The sequence below is a fragment of the Siphateles boraxobius genome, unplaced genomic scaffold (genome assembly GCF_051911475.1).
Source record: "Siphateles boraxobius isolate OS27281-9 unplaced genomic scaffold, OSU_SipBor_1 9, whole genome shotgun sequence".
In the NCBI taxonomy this organism is placed as follows: Eukaryota; Metazoa; Chordata; class Actinopteri; order Cypriniformes; family Leuciscidae; genus Siphateles; species Siphateles boraxobius.
The window spans coordinates 31080745-31099427 of NW_027509219.1; the positions used below are offsets into that span (position 1 = coordinate 31080745).

Genomic DNA, 18683 nt, shown 5'->3' on the forward strand with positions numbered 1-18683 from the left:
GAAAGAAAGTCATACAGGTTTGGAACAACATGAGAGTGAGTAAATGATGACAGAATTTTAAACTATTAACTAAATGTAATGCACTTTTTACATAAGCTAAACATCAAGAAAGAAAAAAACCTTTGTGATGTACGATTTGTGGTTCCTCTAGCTCAACTGGTACAGCATGACACTAGCAACGCCAAGGTCATTGGTTTGATTCCAAGGGGATCCCTGTGCTGATAAAAAGAAAAGAATTATACAATTAAAAGCATCTGTCAAATGAATAAAACATACATTTTGAACCAACCATATGAAGTTTGAGACTCAGAACACTTTTTTTTTGCCAGCCATTCTTTATTACCACTGCAAATTATGGAAATCTGAACATGACAATGAAATGCATATAAATAAATATTAGCCATAGAGACGTAGTGGAAGAATGGACATCAATAATAGAATCTGCTTGCATGTAATTAGTGATGATTAACCGATGATCTTAATTAAAGATGATCATGTTTGGCAGATATTAGATTAGAAGTTTAAAAAGGCAAAAAATGAAACAACTGAGCTTTAAAGGCAAACATCCTTCATTCTTTTGAGCACAATGGTGAATTTTGGTATGTCAGTTTCCTCAATGGCAGAAATGAAGAATATCGTTTTTCTACTTTTGCATGGTAAAATGGATGCAATATGGAAAAGCATTCCGTCAAGATTGCCTTTAGAAGTCAGAGAGAGGGATTTAACAGGCATTTAACGCACCATGCACAAACGTCACTCATGTGCCAAGAACATGGAAACGAACTGTTGTCGCAATAAAGCTTAAAGCAATGCAAAGGCTTGAAAAAGAATGGTAATCCTTCACATCTCACAAACCATAAAACATTATTTTGCCAGGTAAATACATACGTATATCTCTAAATTAATACAGAACCGTTTATGAATAAGGTAGACGCAGAATCCATAATCTCATGTGACTAAAACTTTCAATCTACTATGTTCTGTTGTGCGATCAGAACGAACTAAAATAATCATCTCATAGTTGTTTGGTCAATATTCATTCTATCTAAAATGATGAAAGGACCTTAGGTGGGGTAGATAGATGACATATTTAATTTGACATGAATGAAAATCAGGTTGATTTTTGATCAACTCAATGAGTTTTCATTGTTTTGTTACATTAATTATAGCATATCCTTGTATGAGCTGTAGTAAGCTGGTTACGTTTGGAAAAATCAGTGCAAGCAGTCACACAGTAAAAATATGAAGTGAGCCTGAGGACTGACAGCAAAATATTATGACCTCACAATTAAATGAGACACTTGACACTCTCCAAATAAAACACTTCTGTGTGTGTCAGAATTTAAAATGTTCACAAAAAGCGGAATGCATAAAAGCGAAATCATGTCGCAACAGGGGCATCGACACACACGGGTGAAACTGTTGTTACACTAAAACAGGCGGCTAGCTTCTCATGGGAGTCGAGCAGGTTTCAAGTGCGCACTATGAGAAATTGGTCCATTCCCCAACAGCACCGTCAGTTCTGAGACAGACAGAGAGGTGTCAAATTGAGTCGTTAAGCTGCGGAGAGATTGCTGCTTAACGAAAGTCGTCCAGGGAGCCGCTTTCCTTCACGGGAACGTTTTGAGAGCCCAAGAAAAAAAATGCTTAGATAATTATCGCAGCAATTAAGCGCACACTCTCAATCTCATTCTCGCCGGAAAACTTTCTGTTTTTTTGATATAGTGAACCTTTCAGAAAGGAGCAGCATACCATAAGATGTAGACATGATGGTATTTGGATTTTCTGGCACAAATAAATACAATTTAGATGAAAAGATCCGTTCTACGCCCCATGTACACACATTCACGCACAAAATAAGTGTTTTTAGAGAAATCAAATATACAAAACAGGCAATACAACAGTGATAACAGTTTGAGGGCGCCAACATCAGACACACGCTTTCCTGAACGGGGGAATTAGTGGTAGGTACAGCGGTCCTGCTTGGACCGCCGAGTCCATGCCACTGTCCCGAGCACACAGTTCACAGATATCAAGCAGCCAGGGTTTGCTTGACGGCCACTTATCCACCAGTTCTTTTCCGTCACAGAGAAACAACATATAAAGTGTTACGTTACATTCAGTAGTATGTAAATCACAGATAGACTTGATCTGTTTCAACCCTCTGTGCTCCTAGTACATCTGAGGAGATTGTTGGAGGACTTTGAAAGAGATGGATGTAGTTTCCTCCTGGTAGCCGTGAAGAGATGAGAGAAGGAGAAAGAGAAGGGTACTGAATCATCGGATAGATAATGTCCAGTTTTAGCCCGTGGCTTTGGAGTTTTCCGCAGGGGTGGCGTCTTTACTCAAACGCTCAATCTCCTGAGACAAAACTTCCAGATCCTGCAAAACAAACCATGTTTAAACGTGATTCTGATAAAGATCAGTTATAGTATTAACAATGTGTGGTAGTTTCACACTGTTAATGTTTATTTGCGGTGGCGCCCTCCTGGTAGACTTTACACATTAGCTTGTACCCAACCCATAATATCCCTCTGAAAATGTGGATTTTAAAAAGAAAAAAGCAATGAAGGACCCATTAGGCGGTCAGGCCTGAGTTCAGCTGCAATCTCACATGGTATTATACTATGATTCTCTCACAAACACACACTCACGCAACAGCAGAGGCAGCGTTGCATGCACTGTGTGCTCACTCTAAAGCAAAAAAGCCATCAAATATTAAGTGGGCTGTTTGTTTCTGGCATGACGGCCTCAACTGCCAGTAAATATGCATGAGGTAGTTGCTCGCCGGATTAGAGGGAGATGCCGAAAGTCCACAACTGTAGACAGAGGACATTTTGGTCTGTAGTTATGGTTTCTCCATTGATGGCATATACTAGGCTACATATAAAGTATATATGGAAAAAAAGTCCATATGAAAAATGAACAGGTGAATTTGGGTAAATAATTGTGGTGAGAATGTTATATTACAAAATAAATTGAATTCAGGGGTTATATTCAAGCTGTTAGTCTTGTGAGCTGTGAGTTCTAAAGTGGCATCAGTATCATATAAACTGAAAATACACTTTACAAGGGTTTTGATGGAGTGATGAGCACCATCAGAGACACAGAGAAAAACAGGAAGTTAGTGACCATGTCTTGAACTGCTGTAGATTGAGCTCATCAGCTTTAAAGCAGCTCCAGATTTTTCTCATCTTGTCTGCAGGAAAACTGAACGCTTAATCGGCTGTTAACGAGTTCGACGCATCATCAGAGTTCACTATGGCAGCAGCCAGCAAGATCGTTTTCCAGTGTTGCTGTTTTGAACACCATCTACAACAACAAAACCTGCAAATACACATCTTACACACATATAAGTGCATGTAATCCAAAGGATTTATGCAGTACCACTACTAAATAATTACATTTAGTAATGATAATAATAAAATAAAACAATACCTCTAACTCAGCTTCAAAAGTGGCTTACCCCTTTTAAAGTTGGAACTAGATGTGTCACATTGGTAATATAACTATAGTACTAAACTTGACCAGACTTGACCCTTCAAATGCTTCTCAAGATGTTTGAAAATCGATTTAGAAAGTTTCCTGCAAAGCAAACCTTCCTGTTATAGTTATGGACAAGCTTTGCAGAGGGATCATTACTCCGTCTTGGTCTTAGTTTGCATCGTTTGTCTCTGCCAAGGTTAAGGCAGGGTGTAACCTACAACTCCCCCTGGGCACCAACACACACACACACACAAGATGTACTCCGCCAAGATCCAGACTGTCTCCAGGTCTCACATCGGCTCAAACGCCCCCTCAGTAAGGATTTTATTCACATTCACAAAACAGAGTACCAAGCATCACATATTGGTGCATTCATAAAGAATGTAACAGATGTGAAGTTGCAGGTATGCATATAACCTCTCTGAAAGTGGCTCATCCAATAAAATGTATAATGCATTACAGTTGAGAGTCTTTTGTTTTTAACTCAAGACTTATATAACATGAAGCCACTGTTTTTACACTCATGCCAGAATTATTTATTTTACATTAATAGTCTTCTAGTTTGCATCCATCCAGTTCCATCTTTGAAGTATTCAAATCACTGGATTATACAAAAAATAAGCATTACCAAATTGTTATGTGATCTAGACATTTTTGGGTTGAATTTACAGCTAAAATAAGCATATTGTTATATATACACCACACATGTATTTTAGTAGATTATTTTACCCAAAGCCATGCTGCATTAATGCATTAAAGCTACAGACACATTTTAACTGCTTTTTATTTAAATAATCTATTCCTTTGATTGCGAAGCTGAATTTACAGCAACATTATAACTTCAGTCTTCAGTCACATTATTCCTCAGAAATCATTCTAATATGCTTGAAAACAGTTGTTCTGCTTAATATTTTTTGTGATGCAGTACAGTGAGGACATTTTTAAATGTTACTAAAGATTTTGTTTTCCAATAAATTATGTTCTTTTGAACGCTTTATTAATCAAAGAATTCTGAAAAAATCTATCACGGTTTCCACAAAAATATTAAGCAGTACAACAGTTTTCAACTGATAATAAAAAATGTTTCTTGAGCAGCAAATCAGCTAAAAGATCATGTGACACTGAAGACTGGAGTAATAATGCTGAACATTCAGCTTTGCATCATTGGCATAAATTATAAGCTATAATATTATAGCTCATTTTATTATTTTATCGAATTAAAACAACAACACATGGCTTCACTACAGGAACAAACCTCTTCATTAACGATGTGCGGCTCTGGAAATATCAAGAGGGGTGTGAGAGGTTAATTGTCATTAGTCAATCTGTGTGATGGTGTAATCCCATCAAACGCATCCCCCTGCAGGCTGCCTGACATGCACTTTCTATTCCTGCTTCTAGAAACATTTTAGCATTAACAACACGCCCACCCTGTGGTTCCTGATGAATAAGAACTCTCAGTGGAGTCTCAAGATCCCATGAGAGGAAGCCACTTACACACACACACACACACACACTGCCAATCACACACACACACACACACACTGCCGATCACACACACACTGCCGATCACACTGTCAGAGGGACTGCAGGTGGATGATTGCAGACAGAGCAGGTGGAAAATTCATGGTCAGTTCAACCCAATTCAACTGAATGAGTTGTTCATTGCTCAACACGGATCAGCTCTTTACATCCAATGAAGCATCAAATGCATGTTTCCCTTTTTTTAAGAAACTTGGCTAGACCCACATGAAATCTGTTCTATTTTTTTGCAGTTCCCACAGTGATTTGTAGAATTAGTAGAATTCTGCAGAATTAATTTAAACAAGATGTTAGAGCCAAATATTCAAATTTGCATTTGCTTTTTATAATAGTAGATTACCAGAATTATAAATGCCAAGTAGGGACAAAAATACAGGTATTAAACTTCAGCCTTAAATTTCAAAAGAAATATGACATCTACAAAACACAAGCATAAAATAAAATAAGAAAATGTATAAAAATAAATAAAATAAAAGCTGTATTTTAAAGTTGTTCGGTTGACTTAATTGCAGAGACTAAAAAAAAAATAAAGAGAGAAATTACAATACAGTGCTGGCTTGGAAGCACTGCAATCATGAGGCCAAAAGGAGCAGAATATTCATTTGGTTTTGATGTTCATATTCTGCTGATATCTACTGAGCTTTCTGGAAGGTCATGCGTGCATAGATTCCATGTGGGCCTAATAATAGCCTTTCAAAAGGTTTTATAGCCAACCTAAATTGACCTTGATCATAAAAGTTTGTTTTTCCCATCCCAAAGGCTGGTCGTCCCTCTATTTACCTTCTGTAGGTGCATGTTCTTTGTCAGTTGCTCTTCCAGCATGTTCTGCAGCTTTTTGTTCATCTCACGCAGATTCTCATCTCCAGGTTTCACCAAGTCCCTCAGCACAGAACTCAAACCTCCACGTTCACCCTGAGCACCATGGGCCACTCCATGGAGTCCTGATACATCTGAGAGAAAGAGAGAGGAAAAAAGGAGCATTTTTAAAGATGGCAAACACTCCATCACCCCAGCTTGTGCTTTTTAACCATGTTTCCACCAGTAATGCCTCAAAATCCATGAATAAAGATGATCTCTATCAGAGGGCCATTAGTGTCTTCTGAGTGGATACAGAGTGCTTGCGTTTGGAGGAAAGCATTCATAACGGCTCTCGCTCGAACGCCACAGCATTTACGAGCACCTCGAGTACAATCAACCGCAGGTTTGACGAAAAGCCATGCACGTCTTAAAGTTGGCAAACAAACACCGCTGCACAGTCATGAGAGCCGCCGAGAACGAATTCTAGCGTTTACGAAATTCAAACCCCAGTTAAACGCAGAGAGACTGACAGTAAGGATGGAGTCAAATTAAAGGCACCCTGACATGGTCTGTCAACAGAGTTCATGACAGTAATACACAACCACGGAAATGACCGTAAGCAGGGGACATCGGTGTGGGGTTGTAACTGGACAAGGTGGTGTGTTAAAAAATGAAAGATGTTGCTTAATTGATGATTAATGGAGGTGAGTGTGTGGAAAGGCTGAGATACCGCAGGCCTCTTATCTGCACGTTGGAAAGCTTCCTTAAAGGCTGGCTACTAAGATGTTGTCAGGTTCCTAGTTAAATGTCAGATAGTTTAGTTGAGTTTTTCCTCTGAGGAAGGACAGGGAATCGAGCTGGCCAGCCTCTGTGTGTCAAGGGCAAAAGCAATAAGTTCGATCGAGCAGCTTCTTTCTCAGTTTTCACTTCATCTGGGTGAGTGGAGACATTCAAGGTCAGCTCAGCAGTGTGTCCCTAAACGGTGCTGTCAAATAACCTCTTACACCTGTGGTCTGATGATGAAGCACATGGGAAATGTGTCACTTCCTGTGGTTGTTCAAACGCAGTTTGCAATATAATCTCTGAAAAGGCGAATACCCAAGTGAAAACCTTTGTTAACTGAAATAAAACTAATATTCTCCAACTAATATTCATGACTCCAACCAACATAGAATAAAAACATTATTACAATTTTTAGTATATAATATTTAAGAAACTTAATGCAGCTATTTAAATAATATCAGTTAACACACTCACTAAAATTAAAACATCCTAAAACTAAAACTAAGAAACTGCAAAAACAAACAAAATCAAAAATTATAATTTCCCTGGCTATAGCAGCCACTTACGCAGTATAAAGAACAGATTACAAATGTTTCAGTAACAATATTACTTTCTATCCAAGTACAGAAAGCCCACAGATTTCATCAAAAAGATCTTCATTTGTGTTCCGAAGATGAACGAAAGTCTTATGAGTTTGGAACGCATGGGGGTAAGTAATTAATGACAGAATTTTCATTTTTGGGTGAACTATCCCTTTAACCTGGGTTTTTAAAACATTACGTTGCTCAAGCGACCGTGACCTGTTCTCATGATAGGCCTTGACACAGTTAGTTGAGGAGCTTAACGCATTGTTACATCACAGTATATCAAGCTAAGCACTAGCAATCTCACGCCTCTTTAACCTTATTAGATTGGCGCAAGAGAAGCATATATGTGTGGCTAACAGGAGAACCTCGCTCGTGTTCAACATTAGTGCAGCACACAAGCATTCCTGGTCACACCGAGCTAATGCTATAGCCTAGAGCCACGAAAATGAAGCAGAACGTGATGCATTCTTGCTAATTGAGATGTTAACTTCAGCCCCCAGAGGCCTGTTCAACCTTTGAATGCATGGCTTTAAGCGTTGAAGGCCATGAATGACATTTGCCTCACCCCTGAAGCCTGACAGTAAACGCCACAAGGTGCAATGCGCACTCTTAGCTCTTTATCTGGACTATGAGATAATTAACCTTGTCAGCTTACAACAGAAGCATAAAATGAATACTATACCTGGTACAAATTCACATTTTTGACACTTCAAATGGATACAGTATTGCTGTGGCCCAGTGTTACGCTTAATGAAAACGTATCATTTAAAAACTAATTGAAAACATTTTTGAATAAAAATAATAAAAGTGGGAAAAAATAAAAACCCTAAAATAAATGTTAATGAATCTAAACTAGGGATGCACGACATAATCAGCACGACATGGGAATCGGCCGATAAAGAGTTAAAATGTAATAATCGGCATTGGACTGTTTTATGCCGATATACCTTGATAATAACAAAATGTGTTGATTATGCACCTGCGATAATTCACATGTGTGCAAGGAGTGCTAGCGGTATGATCACATCAGCAGTGTTGTCATTCTTGAAGTGAACTTTTGCATGTATGGTGAATAGATTCACTGTTTTGGACTGCTGGCTGGATTTTGTAAATGTGAGAATATACCAATAAATGGGTAAATATCGCAATGTTATATATTGGGCAAAATCATGCGAAATCTTGCATCCCTACTCCAAACCTAACTGAAATAAAACAAAAATGGCTACAAATTAATTAATTTACAAAGACGACTCTGTTCTAATGGCTGAAAAATGTTGGACCGATGGCTTACAAAGGTGTGGAATGGCCCCAGGTGCTCTCCCAGACGGGGTTCTATTGTAGGACCAGCAGAGAATGTGAACCTAAGAAACCAAGTCACGAAAGCAAATGATGATGCGGGATGGAAGGTACACTGAAGGCACGCAGATGTTCCTGACTCACGACTCGGGGGATCCCTGATCACACGCTCTGCTGGACTGCGTTAGAACAGTGCTAAGGTCACTACTTGCAGAAAATGAAGTGGGACTTAACAGGGTTGTGTAGACAAGAATGTCTTTTTAATTCCAATTCACTACCTGTGAAAGGAATTTTAATTTAGGTAGCAATCAGGATGCAGAATTAAAATTTTAAATGTATGGAAGTAGAATTAAAATCAACTGAAATTCTAAATTATATAACTGTTATTTCTGGTGTGACCAATTTAATTCTAATTCAAACTTGTGAATTGAAGGGAGCCAATTCTACAACTCTTAATTTTGGTCAAAATTGGTGAAAAGCCCTTACTGCATGTAAGAGGAAAAATAAATTAGAAGATAGGGATGATACAGAGGAGAGTCATGAAGAATGTACTCTTTAAGCCTCAAAGCACCAATGCTAGTTTCAAGATAACAGCAAAACGCATAATTACCATTCAACTGAACCCCACTGAAACGGTTGCCACTTCTTTGCAAGCCTCATTGGGAATCTCCTTAGGCCAATGCAGGAGTCAGCAGTCCTGAATCAGTCAAACTGGCAGATCCTGCAAGGCGGCTGCAACCTCTCAGCCATCTCTCACTGGAGACACAGCACTTAACTGAAACCTCTGCCAGGGGGCGAACAGGCTATTTCATCTCGACAACAAGGATCCTTCCTATATGCAGCCATATGTTATTCCCAGTTACAGATGTGATCCCTTCTTTCGAAGGAATCTGTGTGGATATCAATGATATGTTTTTCGCATATGTCCTCGCAACCTCTGTAAGCAGAGTGCCCATTAGCACCTGCTCCCAGTGGTGTAATTCGCTCTAAAGTGGACCAAATTTGCTTGTAGAGGGAAGAAAAATAATTCTGCTGTGACTCACATTCACTCCCCATTATCTTGGTGGGTTCTGGAGCTATAGGGCACACGATAAGGATAGTTTCTCCCATAAATGATGCAGCAGTAAGAGGCCAGAGTACACTGAAAGGTTAGCTTACTTCACGCTTCAGTAGAGGCCTAAAACAAGGTACAAGTAGGCAGGCAGAGGGTTTCCAGACTGCAGCAACACCTCACCCCAGCTGACTTCCTCCAGCAGCACTTAGGCGGAGCGAAGGGTGTGCACACATGACTGCGGCATGTTGCTGAATGGCTGATTAGTGGAGGCTGCACAAATATACCATCCTACAGCTGTCTTATATTACACACATGCAGAGTCCTACCTATGAACATTCATATATTATTGCCAACCGCTACATAACAGTTGACATTTTTAGCATTTGTCTTAACGAATAAGGAATGATTTTGGGATTATATTACTGGGAGCATGTGCCCTGAAACACCGCAGAGGCGGATCCATGATTGTGCGACTGATTTGCGCAATGTCTCAGGCCAATGCTTGGGAAAACTGTTGTGCCTTTTACAATCTGCAGAATCTTCTATGCAATACCTCTCTTGAAGGGAAGAATAATTCAGAAAGTTCTGGCAAGAGAAGGGTCAACAATACCCCCAAAGTGCCATATGTCTGGCTTATCTGAGGCACTTCCTGACTTCCATTTCCTCGACATATTAGTACCAACAGAAAACGCTACTGATTCAAAAGGCTACATATGAGATAAAATGTTGCACTGTTTCATCTGTTATATCACTGCCATGAATTTACGGGGAGCCGCACTGAAGGATAAGGATAAAGTAAAAGGGAGGGGAGAGAGGACGGAGGAGAGGAGACAAGAGGGGTGCTTAGTCTTTCTGCTGCATTATTGAGGATGAGTGTTGGGCTCACTGAGGCATGTCGGCATTCTGAATCATTTACATCCTGCTAATGTCAGCTCTCATCTAGCACTGCTAACTTCTGCATCCTTTCTTCATTTTTCTATGAAATCTCCACATCCCCATTTTTACATCTCCCCAGGTCTAGCCTCAATTATTGTAAGAGATAAAGGATTGTTTCCAATGCTGTTCATAAAGACTATCCTGGTCTGAACCAGATGGATAGGGTTTAACACAAGACTTACTGCCACAGATAACATTGGGCCTCATATGAATAGTATAATTGGGATATGGCCACATACATCATATTCTTTCCCAGTTTGGATTGATTTTGATACTAAAAACATTGTTACAACATGTTCTTGTCAAACCTCACCACTATATGGGTATCTGCAATGGGCAAAAAAGCCTTTACATGAAGAAGCCTTTTTTTTAACTCTCCTGACACCCAGAGATCATAAACTTTTATAGCACAGTATTTACAATTAGACAACACCAGCCTTAACGGGATCTGGTCTGCCATTAAATGTTAAATCAGTCAGTCATGAAATTAAAACAGGAGAACACATGGGGGGAAAGACAGGAAGATGCAACATTACCACCTGCACTATGTTCTCAGGGAAACACGAGAGAAGCCTTGCTTAAAATGAGGCAAATAAAAGTTTGAAATGATAATCACAGTCTCTATAATTACCCCAAACACATTGCAGGATGCTGATAAGCAAATGCAGCCTTTATGTAAATAATTTTATGCATGTATCCAATCAGAAACAGAGATGGACAAGTAGCTCAATTAAGATTCTGCTTGTCTAGTTCAGAAATCTTTACGGTTATAATGTCACAATCTTAAGCTCTTTAACATACGACCCACCCATTTTCACTCCAATTCAGTATTTAGCTACTTTGCTCGTCCTAGACAGTATAAACTACACAGGTTATTCAATAAGATGTCATTACAACAATCCATTTTAATCAAAAGGGTCATAAAGAAGGTGGAAATCAGTCACGTGACAAGACACCTTGACAAACAAGTAGAGTGCAGAAGGGGGGTGGTGACACTAAAATCTGTTTTTTTATTGCCAATTCATGTTTGCACAGATTGGCCAATGTTAATATATATATATATATATATATATATATATATATATATATATATATATATATATATATATATATATAAACTTTATTGTTAAGTTTTACAAAAAAAAAAGAAAAAGAAAACCTAAATTATAAAACAACTAGAGCCCGACCGATATGGATTTTTGGGGGCCGATGCCTATACCGATAAAAAAAAGCCTGATACCGATATATCGGCCGATATTATTTATGTGTAAAATAGCAATATTATTTATGTGTATTATAATACAGTACCAGTCAAAAGTTTGGACACACTTTCCTATTGGTGTGTACAAACTTTTGATGGGTACTATATATAGAATACACAGTATTTAAACAGAATAAAAATATAAATGTTTTGCAATGATCACTCAAATGTGGTGATGAAACACTTGTGTGACAAAGATAGGCAGGATGTAATGGAGGCAGGGGGAATGATAGAATGAGAATGATACATTTGAGGTGTAACCAAACTGGTGGAGGAAGAACTCAGATCTTTTTACTAAAGTAAAATGTATAATATCATAATGAAAACGCTTTTAATTACATAATGTACATACTTTTATACTATTTTAAATAAGTAGTAAGCAAAATGTACCTACTAAACGTGAATTTAGGCTACTCTTAAGGCAAAATGGTCCAATACAAAGTGTTAGAATAATATAAATTATTGGAATATTGCTTGATGTTGTAACGTAGTGTTATAGGCAGAATGAGCTTTAACACTGTGTCTACACACCGGACGCGGCCGTTATTGCTCGCGAGATGTACAACAGCTGTTTACCCGAGACGCGGAAAAGCACCCGTTACAGAGCAGAATGGGCCATCCGTTTACTATAGGAGATTTGTCGCTCGCGCCACGCATTTTAATCAATGTTTAATCAATCAATTGCCTGGATTTAATAAATAAGAAATAATATAGCAGACAATATAATCAGGACTTCTCAGCTGCGCGCTTGAAATAGTCACAAGCTCACACAATACGTGACAGAGGCTGGCAGCAGAGAAATCAATTCAGTGAATTACACTGCGCAAATCAAAAGTAATAGTCTACTAGCCACTGGATGAAGAAGGGTTGGCTCTCAACAGAACATATAATATTCATTTTATTTTATTTTTCGTGTTCGCATTTATCAGGAAAAAACGGACGTGACAAGATCTGAAAGCGGCACTAAAGTGCTTTAAAACTTTAAGAAACCTCGAACAGAAAGCACAAAGCCTTTCATTAAAGTCAATTTCGTTTTGTATTAATTATATCTTAATTTTAATCAATGTTTCATCAATCAAATGCCTGGATTTAATAAATAAGAAGTAAATATAACATATAATAGATAATCTCGAAACGGAGGCGCCGGCGAGTGAACTGCAACTCGTCTCATAAATGAACCGAAACTCAGCGTATAGACCTGAGAAATATATCTATTTAAATGTCTACTTTTAAACAGAACAAATCAAAACGAAAGACAAATTGCTCTCTGCTTATGTAATCCTTCTGAAATGTACATTTCTCTCTGGCGCGTTCAAAGATCGCGAGTCCGCATCCTCAACTTCATCTTTGCAGCCCACAATGACTGAAAACACTTGTTATTAATAAACAATTAAAATGTGTCCTTGCTATATTTGATGTATTCATATCATTGCTTTTGCCAGTTCATTGTGACAGCTTTTAGGTGCTTCATTGGCAGCGCCACCCTTACATGAATCACCGCACGCCACATTTTTTTAATATTAATTTATCGGCCATTATAAATGCCGATACCGATAATTATGAAAATGCCTAATATCGGCCGATAATATCAGCTCTCCGATATATCGGTCGGGCTCTACAAACAACTATAACTTTAAATAGCCTAAGTTTAACTTTTATATAAACTACTAAGGCTGGGCTATGGCAGTTTGAAAAGTACCAGTGCTAAAATGTTTTTTTACAAGATTAGTTTGAGAGCTAAAACCCAGAGCTTTGGACCAAACTTCTATGAGACAAGACCTGCCGATCTTATTGACTTTGACTGCTTTCCAGCACACAAGCAAACCAAGCTGTCAAAAATGCTCCGAATGGTTCCAAATTCTAAAAACGGGTCATTATGTGTCAAGACAGGAGCGTGTTCAGTCCACCGGAAAAGTGACTGTTACTTGAATTTCACAAAGAAAGAGTGCTAGAAAGTTCATAGAAAGTAAGAGTTTATAGACAACTTTCTAGACAATATATATACTATATAATGACAAATTTAATGGAACATTCAGGGTTCAATACAAGTTCAAAGTTAAGCTACTGACAGCATTTGTAGCATAATAATGATGCACTTTGCTATGGCATCGCTGTCAGAGCCCTTCCCCTAAAAAAAAAAGCATCAAACATTAGAAAAACAATACATAAAGTCGCATACTGAGATAAACGCCGGGCTGCGCCATATCTTTAAAATTCGAAAACATTGTTTTCTATGACCGTATGCACACCGCCAGCGCCCAACTACGACTCCAGCTGTTCATGCCGCACCACAGTGTCACTCATAGTTTGCCATTAAAATACAACAATTTAGGACAAATATGTGACCCGTCACGGAAACCAGGGACACAAGTCGGCAGCACAATTTCGAGCAAAATGAGAAAGAAGAGTTTTTTTTCAAAATTGGTGAATTTCAATTTTTTGCAGAATCTGTTAATTGAAATCACGAAGAAGCCTCTCCATGTTTGAGATAGCAGTATTGGTATATTTAAAAGCTTACATTTTGAGGTTGAAATAGGCTTGTTTTCGGAGATTCTAGCATGCAGTAGGGGCGTGGCGTGTCATTGTCTGTGTGTATATCCATACTGAATAACCTGGCGCTTTTGCCCCCGCCCTCCAAGTGAACCGCATGGCTACTTATTATGCTGTGCTCTGGCAGGCTCTATCTGATATCAAAATTCAATGAAGATGGATGCCGCAAAGATTGTCGCAGACGATCTGAACCGTGGCAGTTACACCGAAAATGTTTTCGCCGCACTTCGTGGGCTCGGGAAACTGAACCGGAGGTATGGGTGCGGCGCGCGCGCCCTCAGTGCTTGAATACGGAGGCTCGGCTCGCTGACAGCGGTGGCTGGCTGTTTCATACGTGACGTCCGGATTGCTTTGAATGGGGAACGTTTTTTGAACAGGGAACAGAGTTAATGGACTGGCAACAATCTCCATAGAACATGAACTGGCACAGAGAATCGAAATAGAGGATGCAGTTAAGACCTTTGCTGCGATGAAGGACCGCTGTGCGCGTTTCTGAAATGTAAGTTAAGCTTCATTTGCTCTTTAGTCGTTATTTAAGATGCTGAACCTGCTGATGATATAATGTGTTTGCGGACATTTCATTTGTGTGTGTATACGGACATAAGAAAGTGGTGTAAAGAGATTTGCAACAGTAATTTGAGGAGGTGAAATGTGATTATTTGGAAAATTCCTGTCATGACTGCTTAAAGAAAAATGCCAGCAGGCATTTGCCTCCTGCATAAACTTTAATATTGTTGACATTTTGGGCACACGAGCGTTGTGCACTATTTGCGTTATATGTAGGCCTATGGCTTATTGGTCTTTGTGTGTTGTTGCTGGTTTTGCGTTATATGTATATGGCATATTGGTCTTTGTGTGTTGTTGCTGGTTTTGTGTTATATGTATATGGCATATTGGTCTTTGTGTGTTGTTGCTGGTTTTGTGTTACATTTAGGCTATATGGCATTATTGGTCTTTGTGTGTTGTTGCTGGTACGTTGCAAATAGAGGGGCAGCACAATTGTTTTCCGCCTAGTGCGGCAGAAGTGCACTCATTCGAAGTGCAAAAAAGCTGTAAAGCACAGGGGGGAGCTTTACAGGAGGTATGGCTTATCTAAATGAGATGTAAATGAGCCCTATTGTCACTCCCAGCAGCAGAGACAGGTGAGAACTGCACAATCTTTAGAGGTCGTTTTCTCATCTTTGAGCTTTTTTAAGTGCCTAGCTTCAAATGGCCACAACTTCTCCAAATATTATCTGATTTCCACATGTTACACATCGTTGGAAAGCTTGGAGATTACACTTTCAGAATCTATGAATAACTCAAAATGCCCCAGAACCGACTTGTGTCCCTAGTTTCCGTGATCGGTCACATATATGTCGGTATGGACTTCACCCAAGGAGATTTGTGTATTGTGCATTTTTCACTAACTGGTTTGTTTTTGTGGTGGCTTAAATAAATATACTTGGACTACTGCCTTGAACTTGAGAACGGGAGTACAAAAGGACGTGACCGGTGTTTGATAAGCCTGTCCGTGGTGCGCCACTTCCCACCTGCTGTGCGACCGGTTAACGCTCCGCCAGACCCCAAAGAAAACAATTAAGAGGCCACTTTTTCCAACCCGTTCTCATAAATGCAGCATTTACATGACTTTTGGGCAAAAAGCACCCTATGTGCAGGTAAACTCATGGCAATTATAAGAGGAGTCACAGAGAATTTCGTGGCATTAACACTCATAAAACAATGTTAAAATCAAGCAAACTTAACAGGAAGTTACTGTCTGTGGTGACTAATGCAAAATGCAAATGTTGTCGATAGATCTTGTACTGAATCCAGGTACTTTTGTGGTGAACTGTACTCCAGTACACAATTTATGAATAGGTGCATCCTCATTTTCCTATTACATTTAGCAACGTCACATTCAATTGCCAGAATACAATTAGCTATTGATTAATCATGAATACAAATGAACCCCAGCAATATTCTCATCAAATAATTTTATAAATCAGCAAAGCAAAAACTACTGCAACTAGACAGAAAGGGAGTCGATTTGTTCTGAGTCAATGTTTGTTCATTTAACAAAGTAAAGACAGAAAGATAACAAAAAGGGATTGTTTAATTCCAATCCATCAAAAGTGTCATAGGAATAAAACACATCTGCGTTCATACATCCCTTACAAAAATACATTTATTGGCTGTGACTATTTTCAGCTGCAAAGTGCTTTTTCAAGAATACTGAGAAGTGTACAGTGGAACCAAAATAGTGCGTTACAAAGAGACCCTATAAAACATTTAGCAGGAGATTATCCAAGTAGGAGTGCAGAGATAAAAATAGAACAAAAACATACAAAAAAGAAAATTATGCAATTTCTCTGTATCAGTCTAAATCATTGCCTTTTATTTTTAATAGACCCATCCTATTGAGCTAATAGCACAAGGTCTTTATCCGCGCAGACACAACAAAGTGACAGCCAAATGTTTGATACTCTTCAGCTGTCAGTTTTCCTTAGAATAAAAGCATCATCAACATCAGCTATCACCTGACCTCATCTGTAAACCTTCACATCATGTGCTTTCAGAAAACAAGCACGTCTGAGGCTGTGAACAATGACAAAGAGAGAACGAGAGACGCTTACCTCTTCGGCTGTCCATGACGTACATCTCAATAATGGCACTCTTTTTACAGATGTCATCGGCCATTGAGGCACAGCTGACCTCCAAGTGTTTAACCTGAACCGAGAGCACAAAGATAAGATCTGCAATAAACTGCCAGACACCACAACTACACAAAGGTGTGATAAACCTGATACGAAAGCACACAGTTCTGGACACTGTGATCACTGCCAGCTAGGGTTCCTTTTCATACAGTACTTGGTTTTAGATTTAGAAAATACTCTTTAAATTTAGTTAGTATCCTGTGAAATTTAATCCTTTTATTCAATTTAAGTATCAATTAATTTCACAATCGAAAAAGCATATTATTTTAACAACAAAGCAATTTACAATAATTATATAAAGATTATGTGTCCCAAATTCAAACCAAACATTAAACACTATGGTTGAAAAGTTTTGGAAAGAAGTCTCTTATGCTCACAAAGACTGCATTTATTTGAATAGAAATAAAGCAAAACCAGTAAAATTGTGAAATATTATCAGAATTGAATTGTTTTGATAAATAGAAAGTATATTTGAAATGTATTTTTTGTAACGAATGTAAAAGCATTTACTGTCACTTTTGATCAATTTAATCCATCGTTGCAGAATATAAGACTTACTTTTAGATACATTTAAACATGTATCAAACAGATTTATCAATATAAAATACAACATGTACTTAAACCATCCATGTGTTAGCATAATTTTAATAGACAATAGACAGAAATAATGATAAAACTATAAGGCATATTGTGAAAATCCAAATGATTTATGAAATAACATGTTCAATATGACTGGCACTGACATGTTTGAGCTTACAGTGTCTCTTTGCAGAAAGGGTGATGTAACTTGTCAAAGCCCTAACTACATATTTCCGTTCCAACAGTTGCTAACCAAGGCCGATCGATTTAAATGTGAAAACATCAATACTTGCATGCATACTTCATGATCCAAAGACACAATTCAGCACTTAAAGCTCCCCGTGGAGCACACAGCAGAACTGTCTGAGTGAAGGCTTGGTGCAGGACTGCAAACCTGCGCTGTGCCACGCGAGTTCAACTTTTCCTAGTAACATGAGACTAATGATTGGTTAAAAACATCATACCTTCTCCTCCAGCATCCACTTCTCCTGCTGGACCTCAGCGAGTCTCTGGAAGAGCTCACTGACCTCGTCGTCTGAAAGGTCAGCAGGTCGCTGGGACTGAGGGCTGCTGGTGTTGGACTGTGGAAAGAGAAACAAAACTTTACCAAAACATCTCCAGACCTTACTTATGATTTTCACCAGAGAATGACGTAGATTTGTCTTTTGTCAGTCATTAAAACGGTCACATCTGAGACAGTAAGTGCATCGCATTACATTTTCATCAACTTACAGGTTTATAAAGTTTATTGTAGCTATGTGGGCACTCGGTTTTTCCTGTAGTTTAAAACATTTGTTAAAAAGACAGCAAATACTAGACAAAGACACTCTACTCTGCTCTTCAAATACCTAAAAAAATTAGCCATTACAAACATTGTGTTTAAGTAAAGGAAACACAATATGTATTCAAAGAACCAGTTCTTTATTTACCCTGGCACTACAAACAAGCAGAGATAGTCTCCGAAATGTGTGCAGCGCTTCACTCACAATTGAGGTGGGTGTTGCTGAGTTTTTGCCGACAGTTTGAGGTTCCACTGGAGTTACGAGGTGAAGTCACAAGCTCTTAGTTTAAAGTTCTATTCAAGCTCTTGTATAACGTATAGGCAAAAAAAGTTA

General features: G+C 38.6%; 1 protein-coding gene across 4 annotated transcripts in view; it reads right to left on the minus strand.

The window, feature by feature from the left end:
* Positions 1-315: 315 nt before the first annotated feature.
* Positions 316-18683, minus strand: part of gripap1 (GRIP1 associated protein 1) — a 51158-nt gene continuing 32790 nt past the window's right edge. For all 4 annotated transcript variants that reach the window (XM_077223111.1, XM_077223113.1, XM_077223112.1 and 1 more), the window contains 4 exons: positions 18033-18149; positions 16909-17002; positions 5809-5978; positions 316-2382 (listed from right to left, as the gene is read on the minus strand). In XM_077223111.1, coding sequence (XP_077079226.1) covers positions 2302-2382; positions 5809-5978; positions 16909-17002; positions 18033-18149 — 462 coding nt within the window. In that variant the 3' untranslated portion in view covers positions 316-2301. The remainder of the gene's footprint in view (positions 2383-5808; positions 5979-16908; positions 17003-18032; positions 18150-18683) is intronic.